This window comes from Lepisosteus oculatus, chromosome 12 (assembly GCF_040954835.1).
Source record: "Lepisosteus oculatus isolate fLepOcu1 chromosome 12, fLepOcu1.hap2, whole genome shotgun sequence".
Lineage (NCBI taxonomy): Eukaryota > Metazoa > Chordata > Actinopteri > Semionotiformes > Lepisosteidae > Lepisosteus > Lepisosteus oculatus.
In genome coordinates this window covers 36523008-36538806 of record NC_090707.1, presented here as the reverse complement: position 1 = coordinate 36538806, position 15799 = coordinate 36523008, and the positions used below count along the sequence as shown (strand labels likewise).

General features: G+C 44.8%; 2 protein-coding genes across 8 annotated transcripts in view; both read right to left on the bottom strand.

The window, feature by feature from the left end:
- LOC102688112 (interleukin-2 receptor subunit beta) overlaps positions 1 to 2838 on the bottom strand; it is a 51081-nt gene extending 48243 nt beyond the window's left edge. For 4 of the 5 annotated variants that reach the window (XM_069196523.1, XM_069196526.1, XM_069196524.1 and 1 more), the window contains exons 1-3: positions 2498 to 2838; positions 826 to 1224; positions 113 to 245 (exon numbers count right to left, since the gene is read on the bottom strand). The gene's annotated coding sequence lies outside the window, so the exon portion shown is untranslated. The remainder of the gene's footprint in view (positions 1 to 112; positions 246 to 825; positions 1225 to 2497) is intronic. The other variant, XM_069196525.1, reaches the window with a different exon arrangement.
- Positions 2839 to 5326: 2488 nt separating this feature from the next.
- LOC102683539 (SUMO-conjugating enzyme UBC9-like) lies at positions 5327 to 14296 on the bottom strand. Of its 3 annotated transcripts, none has more exons than XM_069196641.1 (7): positions 14220 to 14296; positions 12675 to 12768; positions 11565 to 11648; positions 9470 to 9542; positions 7484 to 7593; positions 6574 to 6653; positions 5327 to 5627 (listed from the first exon to the last, which is right to left on the bottom strand). In XM_069196641.1, the coding sequence occupies exons 2-7, from the start codon at positions 12738 to 12740 to the stop codon at positions 5564 to 5566; spliced, it is 477 nt and encodes a 158-aa protein (XP_069052742.1). In that variant the 5' UTR covers positions 12741 to 12768; positions 14220 to 14296; the 3' UTR covers positions 5327 to 5563. The 3 variants fall into 3 exon arrangements, with proteins under 3 accessions (XP_069052742.1, XP_069052743.1, XP_069052741.1); XM_069196642.1 differs by lacking the exon at positions 14220 to 14296 and adding an exon at positions 13814 to 13834; XM_069196640.1 differs by lacking the exon at positions 14220 to 14296 and adding an exon at positions 13390 to 13660.
- Between the last annotated feature and the right edge of the window lie 1503 nt (positions 14297 to 15799).

Sequence of the window (15799 nt, the reverse complement as noted above, 5' to 3'; positions counted from 1 at the left end):
ATGCATTAGACAGGTATGTAAAACCTACAGGATCCAAGGCATCTGTATTTCAGATCTGAGGACAGCTGGGGCAGATATGTAGTGTCAGAATGACATTTCTTCCAGCTCATACCTGGGAAGATGTTGGTACGAAGGCAGTGTCCAAGGCTGTAGTAGGATCCATGGGGCTGAGGAAAGGTACCCTCTCTCACTCTGAACTCGGGTACGAGGAATGAGGGAACATGGACACAGAGCAGATCTCTTCCCTGAGGAAGAATTCAGAGTTTTTTGCAGTTCTTATATGTCAGGTGACGCATTTTATACTTTTTGTTCCAGTTCCTAAATTCTTTTTTTACCACCTCCAGATGACCTCCAGTTAGGTTTCTACAGCTATGTGGCATGCTGAAGAGCCATGAATGTACTCAGTTTCATCAATTTCCCTACGGGATTAATAAAGTATTATCTATCTATTTCATTGGTCATGCACTAGTGGTTTCACCTGTCAAGAGATGGAGGTGAGGCGTGGTGTTCAAAGCACAAAGGTATGATTCACGGCATGCAATATGAATGGACCAGCTTACAAAAATTACTGAGTTATCATCAAATGTATATTTGTGCTTTAAAGCAGTCTGTGGCGTTAAGGTCAGAGGTCTCAAATTCTAGTTTTGGAAGACCAGTGTGTCCATAGGCTTTCGGTCCAGTTGGGCTCTTAATGTCTTGGGTCAGTTCATAACTGGCTGAACTGAACCCGATTAACAGCTTCTCCGAACACCTGAAGATGCCTGGACAACCCGACACACTGGTCCTTCAGAACAAGGAATGGACAGCCCTTGATTAAAGACTCACATGGTTGTCTACCAGCGTTCCATCCATGGTCTCAACGGCCCTCTCGCAGTTAGCCTCAGCTTGCTCTTGATGCATCTTAGCAGCTCGGTCTGTGACTGGTGCTTCGGATGCACCGGTATCTGCTATAGGATCACTGCCTGTTTCTGATGGACAACCACGTTGACACAGGGCTTCATCTTGTTGGACAACCAGCAACCTTTCCTGGGTTGCAAGGCATGGGTCTGACCTCCCAACCATTACTGGGCTCGGTGTTCTTCTCCAACCTGGAGAACGGGTCTTCGCAAAGCTGAAACGTCTTATGCCGGTGGCCAGTAGTTTGGGACAAGCCTTTGGTGGAGTCGGTTATCTTCTATTGGCGAAGCAGGGTGAATTTCAGAGCATGTGTTTAGAAAAAGAGACCTGAGAACACAGAGAAACGACGAAGACCCACTTTGTTGCTGCTGCAGTTAATGGACATGAGGAGGCTTCTGGGAATCTCCTTAAATGCGTGATTACAGCACTGAATGGATCTTATCATTAGTGGATCAAAATAACCATTTCTCCCGTGTCTTAGTTCCCTGAAGGAGTGGATTAATAATAAACCAAATCATAGATGGGGATTATTAGGAGGCTTATTTGAAGGCCAGAAACTCTGTGATACTTCTCATCATGGTAGACGGCATTAAATAACTTTAGTTTTCTTCACTATAATTAACCTATTAGAGGTAACTGAGTAACCTCTCAGCCTTGTAAAAGTACATCAGTTGCAGATTCGACACCTGTGAACTTCAGGCTCGAAGCCCTTATTGTACTGAGTGTCTCTGTAAAATCTTCTTTAATGGATTCATCACTAAGAGGCAATATTTACCTGTAGAGTTGTATGAAAAGCATATCTACCTACGTATCTACGCTTTACCAACACCCGTAGTGTGCGACAAAGCTTTAATGTTAGTAGCATGACAATTTGTGTACATGTCATTAGTCTGCCATCTAGTGGTGCCGAGTCTAACAACAACGGATCTGCATTAAAGCATCTGTTAAGCACCTGATTATTAAATCAACCCATTCTCGTTTCTCGTATACAGGCAGTGGACAGTTTTAAATAAAAAAAAAACTACTAAAGGCCTACTTGTTCTTGCACAAGCACAAAACATAACGTAACGAAAAACGTTCACAAATGAGCAGGCTTGCAATGCAAATACAAGTATCCTTTCTCAAATTATGATGTGTCGGTCGTATCTGAGGCGACTACGGTAAGTAACCCAGTGCAATTAGATCACCTCGGTGGCACTAGATGCATTTTCTCGATGTATAAATTTCATTGCAATGCGCGCTGTGCTTACTGGATGAGTTAACGGGGAAAAAAGACAGCGCGATCAAGGGTAAACTGACTCACTTCTGTTTAAAATAAGGGTTAAAGTTACCACGCGCGTCACTACTGTCTGTGTCGGTTATAAAAATATTGCTAACTGTGTACTTCGAAGCCGAAGTTTCCTGTGTGGGATTTAAATGTCACACTATGAATAATATAAAGCATAAAATGTAAATGACGAAAGACTCGGAACTTGAATCCCCTTGAATTACGTCCATCGCAGCGACAGACTTGCACCGTGCTGAACACAGACTACAGTGCATGTCATCAGCCACCTGCACAACTCCAGTAAGGTCGGCACCTCTCTCAGCGAATACTCACCCCTGTGCGCCTTAACCAACGTAACAACAACAACAGCAGGGAATCGATTTCTCTTTGCACCTGCTGAAGGCACACGGCCGCCGGGAGATGAAGGATTGTCCCGGAGCGCACGCGGTCACCCCCGGGGGCCTCGAGGGGCCGCGGTTGCCTAGGGGCATTACGTCATAGGAGCGCTCCGCCGTCGCCTCGGGAGAGCTGTTCACAACGGCGCTGCTCTAGAATCTAGAATAACAGTCTAGAATAACCGAACAGAAAATAATCACGTTTATCTTAATGGCAATTACTAAAGGATCTAGTACCAGACATATACGAAATAATAGAACAGTATTTGACGGACTGCCAGCAGCGATGTGTGCGCTGTGCGTAAGCTCTTTTGTCGAGTACTAAACTTCTCGAATTTGCCAAATGTGTGTGACCACATGGTCGATAGGACGCACCGCTGAACTGCGGTCGGCACCTGGGTGACGGCCAGCGGCCATTATGAGACAGCGGCGCTCAGAGGAGCGAGGAATGAGGGAGGAAGACGCCCGGGGTGGAATTTAATCAGGATTCCAGGGGTTGTGCCGTGAGATCTTTAACGGACGTATAATCAGGACCTCGGTCTCACGTCTCATCCGCAGGGCCCTCTGGTTACTAGACTAGGGCATTGCCATTACCGCTCCGGGCTGGGAAACAGCGCCATCTGTAATCGCGTTTAGCGCTGCACGGCGATTTCCCTAATCTGTGTTTACGGAGTATTTGACCAGGGGTGCACTACGCCCTCCTATCATAACGCAATGCTCTGGAAAATGAAAACTTCATTTTACCACATTGTAACCCTGTTTAAAAAAAAAAGGCAAACCAATAATACTTCCAAATCATGGGAATTTCACGATGAGGTCTTTGCGCAGTACCTGGTTTAGGACAGAGTATTTTTCGAAAGCATTTAATCGGGCCTCGGTGCTCTGCTCAGGGATGCTGGCCCTCGTAATCGTAATCTGGCACGGCATCGTAATAATAATAATAATAATAATTGCTTACACTTATATAGCGCTTTTCTGGACACTCCACTCAAAGCGCTTTACAGGTAATGGGGATCCCCTCCACCACCACCAATGTGCAGCCCCACCTGGATGATGCGACGGCAGCCATAGTGCGCCAGAACGCTCACCACACACCAGCTATCAGTGGGGAGGAGAGCAGAGTAATGAAGCCAATTCATAGAGGGGGATTATTAGGAGGCCATAATGGGGTAAAGGCCAGGGGGGAAATTTGGCCAGGACACCGGGGTTACACCCCTACTCTTTTCGAGAAGCGCCCTGGGATTTTTAATGACCACAGAGAGTCAGGACCTCGGTTTTACGTCTCATCCGAAGGACGGCGCCTGTTTACAGTATAGTGTCCCCGTCACTATACTGGGGCATAAGGACCCACATGGACCACAGGGTGAGCGCCCCCTGCTGGCCCCACTAACACCTCTTCCAGCAGCAACCTTAGTTTTTCCCAGGAGGTCTCCCATCCAGGTACTGACCAGGCTCACACCTGCTTAGCTTCAGTGGGTTACCTGCTGTGAGTTGCAGGGTGATATGGCTGCTGTAATGTGGCCGTGGGGGTCATGGACAGAATTAAAAATAAAAAAAATGAAGTCCTGAACCCTACCTTGGCGTCTCTGGGTGTGAAGGAGTTCACTGCGAGAGATTCAGTTCTGCAGGACAGCAGCCTTTCCCTGAAGATTAAAATCAGTTGGAAGGCTATGAAATTATTCTGGACAGTCTATTAGGAAAGATTGGGGATGCCTGTACACCCTCGAAAGAAACTCCCTGCTCCAGATTGCACGGGGAAGCGGAGCCGCTTCTGGTCTATAATTGTGCAAGACTTACTTATACATCCCTTGCATTTTTATAGCTCCTTATTATACTAAAGTGCTTCACATGGTCGATAGGACGCACCGCTGAACTGCGGTCGGCACCTGGGTGACGGCCAGCGGCCATTATGAGACAGCAGCGCTCAGAGGAGCGAGGAATGAGGGAGGAAGACGCCCGGGGTGGAATTTAATCAGGATTCCAGGGGTTGTGCCGTGAGATCTTTAACGGACGTATAATCAGGACCTCGGTCTCACGTCTCATCCGCAGGGCCCTCTGGTTACTAGACTAGGGCATTGGCATTACCGCTCCGGGCTGGGAAACAGCGCCATCTGCTGTGTCTCCAGCACTACATATAGCAGCAACCTAGTTATGATGACCGGTCACCCGCGCTTATAACGTTGTTCAAGTAGTAGTGTATTTCCACCTTGTAAGCATTGAAGGAGAAGCATTCGACGTCTCTGCTTTGTGAATATCTAATCTTGTATTATTGACATGAAATGTGCTTTCTCCATAGCGCATATCTCGCATACTTGAGGCTTCAAGGCTGGTGACGCTGCTGTGGACGTCGTGTTTCTTCCTTTGTTGTTCCCTCAAAACGTTGGAACGCCCTTCGCTAATATTTGAATTGGTCTCCTGTTGCGGGAGGTTTCTGTCCTTGTCAGGATGCTTTCACACCGGAGAGGACTGGATCTTCAGCAAAGCAAACAAAATCACCAGAAAGCAGAAATGCTACGGGCGTGGAGAAGAAATCACTCACCCAAAAACCAGGGAAGGATGGCGGATTACCTTTCGGTTCTGGTGTGCGTCTCTTTTTCTTTTCAGCATTGAATAAACCTTTACCCGTTCTTTCGCAGCCTGCGCATGTGGACACAGCTACTGACTTTAAACGGCTCTGGCTTCTCCTGTTGCTGGACTAAATCTGAGCCATCACTTTAACATGTGCTTACAACAACAACAACAACAACAACAACAAAAGAAAAGTAGCTTTTGGTACTAATAAACAAGACTTTAATCAGAATTTTATTTTTTTTATATAATTACATGTTTTGGCCAATCATTAAGACACAAACACCGACTCGCTAAAATTAAAAAAAACATCTGCAGAGCTCACTCTATATTTATATATATTTACAAGTGCCTGCCGGTCACCCTCCCCAGTCCCATCTCCTCCTTCCTCAAGTGCTGGCTTCTGTGGTCAAAGTGCAAAGGTCAGAGTTCAGGCCTATGTGGGGGCAAACTTCTTGGCCTGTGCTCTCACCCTCTTCTCGTACTCCATTCTGTTCTGACTGGAAAAAAAAAACAAGGAAAATGGCAAACAGGTGTGAAAAATACACTACAGCCAAAGGGATGCAAGGGCATACTGCACGTTATTCCTTCTGCATTCAACTTCAGATTTATTCATTTTGCATTACAACTATCATTTGTTTTATAGCAGTGGCTTAAAACAAAGTTTGAAGTTCTGTTTACAGATGAAGGACTATCATGTAACCCCCCCAAGTCAGGATAAACCCATCAGAGGAGGAGTGTCAATCACAGTCCTACAGGTTTTATAGCAGGGCTTTCCAAACCAGGCCCTGGAGAGCTCCAGTCCAGTTATTCTTACTGGTTACCCTCACAGCGGTCTCCTACCATGGTCCTGAGGAGCCCCAGCTGAGTGATTCTTATGGGTCACCCTAAAATCAGGGGGTCACCAACGCTAGCCCCAATCCCGTCATTCTTTTAGCATGTTATTTAAAGATTAGGCACACGTTATTTAAAGATTAAGTTTAAAGGGCTTATCAATGTTTCAATGAAGGTAAAACCATAAAGCACTGTGTCTAACCAGGACCAGGGCTGGATACTCCTCTGACAGGGTACATGCGTCCATATGACAAACATGGGATCTTTGGGAATTCGCGGACAATTCATGGGGAATTAACAGATTCATGGCTATGTGTGAATGGAGAAATAGCTTTATGATCTAAGCCCTCTAGCAACAAGCTGCAACATGCTTAATCCCGATTTCACCCTGATTTCTCGTAGGCCTCTCAAGTCAGTTAACCGGACCCTGACGCGAACCGCCACAGACTGCTGAGCCACAACGAAAGCTAATTATGAGAAAGATTAAGTAAACGAGGTCTTGGCTAGAAGGAGAGCCTGCGGGACTCCAGCCCCCCCAGTCGAAAGCCCTTGGTGTTGACGTGAATCACAACTAAATTGTCAATCCACAGCAAGCATCGTCTGAATACTCACCAGTATATTGTGTAGGCTTCAGCCTGTGCTGGGTCCTGTATGTTGGGTTCGTTGAGCAGCTCTTGGACTCCTAACAAAATCTGAAAGGCAGGGAACGACAAGCATCGAGAACTGGATATTCCTGGCTGTCTAGGGAGCTAGGGCAGTGTCTTTAAAGATCTCAGCTGATGTCAGCTCATCTACGGAAGAATGCTCGTTTAAACTACGTTTGCCAGGACTCTGTTGCCTGACGTTACTGCTTCATATATACTTTACGGTATTGCAAAGTAGCCCGAGCGAACACGGATTCAAAATGGGGATCTGCCCTAATCTCTTCTCCATCACTACACGCCTGTGGGCAGCTGGGAAGCTGTAGGGGGCACTGTTGAGACAAGAGTTAAAAACAGCCCTTGCCCACTAAGCCCAGCCTCACCCACGGGCCACCCAACTGGGAGTCCCCAGTGTCACAGTTTCACGAGCTCTCACCCCGGTGTGAAAATAGGGACCTGCTGTGCCTGCGATACGGACTGCCAGAGGAACCATATCAGCAGCGCAGCCCTGAGACCACACGGCCCACCGACCTCGCGTCTACTACAGTGACCCCAGAAAGCTCCACCAGCAGCGCCGCCGCCAGACGTAGGAAAACAGAGAGCTGGTGTAACCCTTTTTGGTGTTACTTCTCTGCTTTTGTTCTCACTTTTTTTAAAAAAAAAAAGCTTAAGAATATTTTACGCTGACAGCAAGGTGCCATTAAAATGGAACCTGCTGACATGTCCCTGTTGAACAGCACTGGGATCTCCCCTGGTCCTTCCCTTGTGCCCTTAGAAAAAGGAACACGAGCTGCAGGGTTTTTTATTTATTATTCATAAGACAATACAGACCTCTGTAAGCACCTGCAGCTTACAGAGCATGAACTCCCTGTGTCTCTGACCTGTTTGATGGTGATGGCCGGCCTCCAGTCCTTGTCCTCTTCCAGGATGGACAAACACACAGTCCCAGAGGGATAGACGTTGGGGTGGAAGATGGGGGGTTCAAACTTGCCTGTTTGACACCAAACAAACAAAAAGAACTGCTCAACAGCCGTTTGGGTTGTTACATGAAATTCTGTTGATTCTGGACACAGGGGACCCTCCCTGGCTGTGGAGAGCCCTCGTCCAGTGTGTGCTGGAGGTCACCACTAAATCATTTTGTAAAGATACAGAACAATTCCATTGTGATCAACTAAACGGGCAATATGGTCCATAATTTAGAGATCATTTCGCACTCAAATCTATCCTTTATCCCTCAAAACCCAGAGTTCTCTTAAAAAAAAAAACAGACTACTTACTTGAATCATTAGCATCTTAGGTGTTACTAATCTTTAAAAACAGATGACCTCTAAGACTGCCTGAATTGGGGTGCTACAGGCCTGGGGTTGGTGACCTCCGGACGAGACATTAGTAAAAACATAAGCTGGCAAAGAGCCTGTGTTCCCATGGAGATATGCGTTTACAGCACACTGCGCTTAGAAATCTGTAAAAATTGCACTGCTCCGGAACAGACCCGTGTCTTTTTAACCTGAACCAGAAGGAAAATGATTGTAGCAGATGTGATTGACACCATTCCTGAATTGTCAAAACATTACACAACCACATTTTGTTGAAAAAAATAGATATTCTCCACTACACAATGTTTTTGGTGAAAGCATTTTACAGAATGGCAACATAAGCATTTCAGAAGAGTTTCGATTTTCAGTCAGTAAAATCATTTGATGCATATACTGTATATATATATAACAGTACGCACTTTGTAAACTAGCAGACTGCCACTTGCTCTTCAAACTGGTTATAATGACAAAAGATTAAGATTATAATGATCCGTTTGTTATGACTCAGGCTGCAATTTCAATAACCTGGTCTGTCTCAGTGTAAAGCCCGCTATAATCTGCTATTTGCTTTTCTTTGTATTGCATACAATGTATTCTTTTGGGGTATTCTTCTCAGACGTTGTATATCTCTGTGCTCTCCAGCTGCCTTATTAATAAAAATTCTGTTCTATAAAATAATGAAGGTGTCGGGGTAACATCAGGCTGTAGCCAAATTGAAAATTGCAAGTACCATTACAGAGGAACTGTACAGGCAAAAATAAAGCACATTTAATACAACCATGATGCCGCCTTATACATTACATAAGGACTTATACATTAGATTTTGTGGAAGTCACAAGAGCTTGTGGTCCACCAACGCCCACAGACCATATTAGATGCAGGATGCTCAGGGAAGATGTCTGGCCATGGCAGGGATTTTCTAAGATTACATGTACTCGGTAGAGTTCATATCTATCAAACAGACAAGCCACAACCCAGTTAGGTAACTCTGTATGGTGCCAGGCCACAGGAGAATTCACAGCTGTCGATCTGTGTAGGATCTCTCAACTTGTGCTGGATAAACACAATCTTCCAAGAGAGACTTCACTCTCTTTATAGCAAAGGTCATTTAGACAAAAATGGCCAACAGTGAAACACATGTTTCTTTAAACCACACATTCACTGAATAAGGGAGAATAATTCATAAGCAGAAAACGTTAAATATTATTTATTTCACTTTGAAGAAGCTGGCTGGCTGGGCAGAATTCCATCTTCCAAAAAATATAATGAGCGTAACGTCTCAATACACACCAAAAACCAAGTGTGCTTTTAGTTTAAAATCCTTTGAATGAAGAGCATGAGAAAAACCATATTTCTGTCATAATTAATAACTAAGGATGCGTGAAAAGCTCAAATAAAATCATGGGAGGTTCTAATAAATCTGAGCACTCTGCTCATGATCGGTCGGTGCTGGAGAACGTGCTGTTGATATAAACCGCTCCTTCGCTGTTTCCTCGGAATAAGCCAGTTTTATCAGCTCTCTCCCATCTCCCATGCCAAGAAAATACTCACATTTTGGAGGAGACGAGGGATAATCATCCTTAAACAGCATCCTCAACTTGTACTGGCCACCTTCCCACAGCGTCTGCCAATAAATTGTATCCATTAATAACCCCTTTCAATATCGCAAAACTCCACAAACGGAACGTGCCCGACCTTGCAGAAAGGCGTTTGTAAAACATGTTGAACATCCACTCAAAGAACTGTTCAACTTCCAAGATTTGCGTTACAATAATATCTATAAAATGACTGTAAATAATCATCTCTCTTACTCAGACAATGTACAGCATTTTTTTTTAAGGTCTTTAATTGTTAACTAGTCAAAAACGTTCACTTCATTAAGGTTACAGTTACCTATAAAACGCCTCAGCGCCTGGTTAAAATCACTGTATTTAATCTGGCCAAGAGTTTAGATGACAGAAGAACCAGCGGATAACGGGTCTTCAGGAATATGAGCGCGACACCCCTGCTTCAGAAGATAGGGGGCTCGTCAGCTTTGAGGTGGTTCCATTTTTTTGTGTGCAGTTCTTGTTCTCTTTACACTCCTAGGTAACATGGTAAAAATTGACATGCTTGCAAAATGACAGCTTTACTTGCTTACTACAAAAACACAAACAGGTAAATTTCACCCAACACTTGTTGGGTGACCCTCATAGAGTACCAGAACCTACAAAGTTTACTCTCTCCACAATCGCCTCATCCCCTACAACTGCACATACCCCTTAATTTTTGTAAATAATGACCACTGTAGTAACAGACAAATAAGTTGTGGAACCCGAGAAGAAGTTTAAACAACTGAGTTTATTGCATGCAAGGGACAATAAGACCAAAGAACTGTTTGAAATATCGGTACAAAACTTCCAGTTTATATGGCAAATTTCAGCTGCTTCTGATGCAAATTGTTACCATGGTAATGGGGGGCCACCTGTGTTTGAACATTCCCAAGACCTTGAACACTTTTAATGGTCAGGTTTATCTTTCCTTAGTGGGGGGGGGGGGGGTCTTTATCTTGCACTTGGAATTTCGTTTCAATTAACTCCTATCCCTGCCAGAACTCAAAGGTGCCTAAGCACAGAATGGAATGTCTTGTGTTACGAGAAATCTTTGTGCAGAAAGAACTTAGTTAACCCCTTTTTCACATCTTATATCTTTCTTCATCACTTATTGCACTTGCCCCTACACCTTTACTGGGAGCTCAGGTCATTCATGGATTGGGTAGTGGATAAAGGAATCCCTCACTTATGTAGAAAGCAATTTCCCATAATCAGTCTGTACTAAGGTCAGAGGATGTGCTGGTGCTATGCCCCACGATTAGGCTGTCCCCTATAAAGCACGGAGACAATTAATAATAATAATAATAATAATAATAATAATAATAATAATAATAATAATTGCTTACACTTATATAGTGCTTTTCTGGACACTCCACTCAAAGCACTTTACAGGTAATGGGGACTATCCTCCACCACCACCACTGTGCTGCCCCACCTGGATGATGTGACGGCAGCCATAGTGCACCAGTACTCTCCCCACACACCAGCTCTCAGTGGGGAGGAGAGCAGAGTGATGAAGCCAGTTCATAGATGGGGATTATTAGGAGGCCATGATTGGTAAGGGCCAATGGAAAATTTGGCCAGGACGCCGGGGTTACACACCTACTCTTTTCAAGAAACACTCTGGGAATTTTAATGACCACAGAGAGTCAGGACCTCGGTTTTACGTCTCATCCGAAGGACAGCGCCTGTTTACAGTGTAGTGTCCCCCGTCACTATACTGGGGCATTAGGACCCACAAAGACCACAGGGTGAGCGCCCCCTGCTGTTCCCACTAACACCTCTTCCAGCAGCAACCTTAGTTTTCCCCAGGAGGTCTCCCATCCAGGTACTGACCAGGCTCACACCTGCTGAGCTTCAGTGGGCTGCCACTTGTGAGTTGCAGAGTGATCTGGCTGCTGGCCCATTATCCATCTTGTCTACCGGGCTCTCAAACACAGAGGAGATGTGGCGCATCCTGGTCTGGAACCGGGAGCTTTCAGTCTGCGCCATAAAATCGTAACAGAGGGGTTTGCCCGGGAGTCTGGGAAAACCGAACTGGATGCGTCACTTACCCCTTTTTTCCCAGGAATAGCACATTCCCAGTTCATCAGATTCAGCGTGCCATCGGGATTCTTCGTGGGAACAGCGACAAAGCCCTGTGGGGAGGTGGAGACCCTCAAGTATTGGATATCTCAGTTCCATTTCCTTTAATGCTTTAGTATCTTCAGATGTATATGCAATAATCCAATTATTACATATTCCTTATGTGCCCATAATGAAGTTTATCGCCATTTCTCTGTAGACTGCTTCTAAAACCTATTCTAGTGCCACATAAAAATACAAGTTGTGAAAAAACTTCTCAAGGCAGCTGATGAGGGGCGTAGTTTGAAACAGTACTGGAAACGGGAATCACAACAAACACAAATGGACACAAAAGTACAGCTTTATCTCCTACATGCCCTTGCAGAGAAGCTCCTGCAGAAAGCTGACACTACTAACACAGGACAGGGAAGAGCCCAGAAGAAAAGACCACATTTATGGGGGGGTGGGGGTGGGACGGGCTTACTGTAATGTAGTAGGGATCAGTCACAGTCCATCCACTGTTTTTTTTAATATGGAAACTGCCGTTGGAAGCTTTGGCTTTTATTACATTCACAAGCCTACAGCCAGAAATGTTGTTTTTTTTTTCCAACTAAATCACACGCTGCTCTTCAGGGGAAAACAGACAATTACCCGACAAGAGTCCAACATGAACAGTAGCAAGGCGTGTAACAAAGGGATGTCAAAAGTTCACTCCCGGGAAAACCTAGTTTCTGGTTTTTGTTCCACCTGATCTCTCACTTCCATAGGCTATCTAATGAATTATGATTTAATTTATCATTGTTAAGCATGCCAACCCACCGTGAAGGTGTTTAAAGGGCAGTGTACTTTTACTGGTGCGCTCTTCAGCCATCAACTGGGAAAGACCTTAAGAAATTCCATGTATAGGTCTCGTTATCAAAATGATGAATTGAATTGCTTAATTGAGTCATTAAACCAGACACCAGAAGATAGAAGACAGAACCAAAAACCACTTTGACACAAGGAGTCTTAAGAAGTTAAAGGAAACAAAGCATGAAAGCAGAGTCTTCCGTGTTTTCAGGGCGGAGTTTTATCAGATAAAGCAAAAAGTGAAAACTCACAAATGGGTGATCTTTCCTCCACGTTTTCCGCTCCTGCGCCAGCCTACTCAGAGCGATACCAGACATGGCTACTCATGAACGCTGCCAGTCGGCGCTAAGAGGTGGGGGGAGAGAAAACACAATTTAACACACCAACATTCCTCATAGATCCCCTAATACAAAAATAAAAACACAACCACAAAAACCATGATCAAGAGTATTGACTTCGGGACAAAAGATTACTTTCAGCTACACAAAAAAAAAATAAACACGGGGTGTTTATTTCAAAGTAACGATGACTTAGTCATCTGGGACCCAGATTGGACTCAGGCTGTAATGTAATAATATTGATCCCTTGTGTTTGTGTCCGTTTTTAGTCGCCTGTGCTCTGGCGGGTACAGATGGCGACTCCTGAGCTCAAAGCGCTTCCCCTGAGCTGGGCAACCACGCCAGAGCCCCCCGGTTACGTCACCCCGTCCGTCTCGCCCCGCTCGTCGGCTCTGCACGTCGTACCCCGAGTTTCTCCGCACCCACTGATCTTATATGTATATATTTTTAATTGTGCTGATCGAAAGTGCAAAACCGAAATGTAAAACGGCGCTGTAAAAAGCAAGACGAGAAACGCTGGGACGTCAGTGCGTTCTCCGTTCCCCTCCCTCCCTCTCTCTCTCTCTCTTCCAAGGCAATCAGGGAGATGGTACATGAACTCCTGTCCCGCTTCGAGCAAAGCGCTTACCTTTCGACTCAAATGACCAAAAAAAAAGATTATTATCCGCGATTGCAGCGCTCTTTTTTGCTGTTTGTATTTAAACCTCCACTGCTATTGTTGTTGTTGTTCTTCTTGTTGTTATTTGTCAAACCACTTGCTCTTTCGCGCACCCTGTGATCGCCTCCTTGCACCATCAGCACCACTCGGTAACGACGCTGTCAAAACTACGCGAAGGTAATTAAATAAAATTGCACACCAATATGGCGAACGCAAGGACCTCCTTAATTGGCCCCCCTCTCCTCCGAGGACCTTCAGGCGCTCCTCCCAGACAGCTCCGCGCCAGGCAGCTGGAGTCAGCGGCCATGCTGGGTGTGTCAAAAACATCCGAGCGCGGCCGGGGTTATTTTTCTTCGTCACCGTTTCAACTACCAAGATTGTGTCAGTATCTTACCTTTCTAGAGGGTGAATGGTCGCATTATTGTTGCGCAGTTACTCATTTTCATGAGTTTGAGTGAACTGCTGCACAATAGCTTCATACAGTGGATTGTCTTATTAATATATGCGGACGTGAGCTCCGCGCTCTGCCACTCTCAACATGGCGGCGCGTCAACTCTTCCTCCCCCCGCGCGGCCCGCGATAGCAAAGCGCCGATTCGCGCTAGATTTTAAACTGGCGAACACGAGAAGGGTGGAAAGTGAGGAGTCCGCAATAAATAATATCATTACAACCTCAGTAGAAAATACACGTGACAGTCCTGAAAAATTAAAGTAGCTTGTTCAGGGATACTTTAGAGCTGTGAAAAAGTTATTTAAAAAAACCAACTAAATCAGGCTCTTTTTCGGACTCCTAAATCTTACATTCAAACCAGATTGAACCGGTTCCGTGTCGACTGAAGTAGGAAGTTGCTGGAGTTTAATTTCGTTTTGGAACGACTTATGGAAGAAACCACAGCCTTTACAATGTCTGTTGTTTTAGCTACGCCGTGAATTTTACGCACTCACACCTGATAATTCTCATTAGTAGATCAAAGATTTGGGCTCTAATTAAAATAAACGCATGACTGGATTCTGGAACGTTCTCAGTGTGACGTCATTTAAGAGCTGCTCAATGACGCAATCAGTTAAACCAGTCTTAAAGGTACAGTTCCTCCGAAAAAAGCAGAGATTCACTTGTATGTATAGTTTCTCGGTCCCCCCTTGTCTTCTGATTTTAGTTCTACTTGGCATTTATTTACTTAATCTTACTAAGCCCTTAGTTGGTGTATTTTTAATCATCTTTTTTTTTTAGCTTAGTCTGTGTACTCACTTGTGAAACAGACATACTTTAGGTCTCAAAGGAACAAGTTAAACGTTTATTCCATGCTGAAAAGAGAAGAAAGGGAACACAACGTTTTGGCTGTGGAGCCTAATTCAGGTGTGAGCTTCTGACCATTACTCTGGGTGGCATCAGAGTCAAAGGAAAAAGTGTTCAATTTCAGGCGAAATGCTTTGGGAATTATATTATAACGACGACATCTGTAGAGGAATAGGAGGTGATTAGAAAGCCTGGTCTTGGAACAGATCGCTGTGAAGAGACAGAATGCTGGTTAAGTGAGCATTCTCACTTGAGTGAGAGAAGGGGGCAAGGAGCAGGAATGACAGACGAGATCTAGAAAGAGATTTAGAGGAAGGCATAGTGGGTATTTTTGACCTGCAGAAAATCTGCTAGATTATATTATCTTATTGTGATATTTTTGTGAACGCTAGACTATACTGTAAAAAAGGCAGCGTCCTTTGGATAAGACATAACACCAAGGTTCTGACTCTCCCAAGCTTTTCTCAAAAAAAGAGTAGGGGTGTTACCCTGGTGTCTTGGCCAAATTTCCCCCTGGCCCTTACCAATCATGGCCTGCTAACAATCCCCATCTGTGAACTGGCTCCATCACTCTGCTCTCCTCCCCACTGAGAGCTGGTGTGTGGGGAGTGGACTGGGGCATCATCCAGGTGGGGGTACACACTGGTGGTGATGGTGGGATTCCCCATGACCTGTACAGCACTTTGAGTGGAGTGCCCAGAAAAGCTCTGGATCACTGTCAGGAATGACTAATTATTATTAAAACTATGATTTTAGGACTATCTACTACAAAGTGCTTTTACAACTAACACCTTTGCAAACATGAACAGGAGTAGGCTACTGTGGTGTGAGTTTTGTAGTATTTCTGGGACAGTTGTGCACACCTGGACAGATCTACCGCAGCACAGAAAAAGGAAAAGAACCTCACCTCTTTCTCCATTTATGGAATCACAGGTGCTACTCTGCCTCTTAATTTTCTCTATAATGTTTCATCTTTTTATTTTTCTGCTTCCGTGGTTCATTTTACAGTTCCGTTATGTCGTTTCACCGGCTGTTTACATCGTGCCAGCATAAACCAGATAAAAACACGCAACTGGTCTCAAGA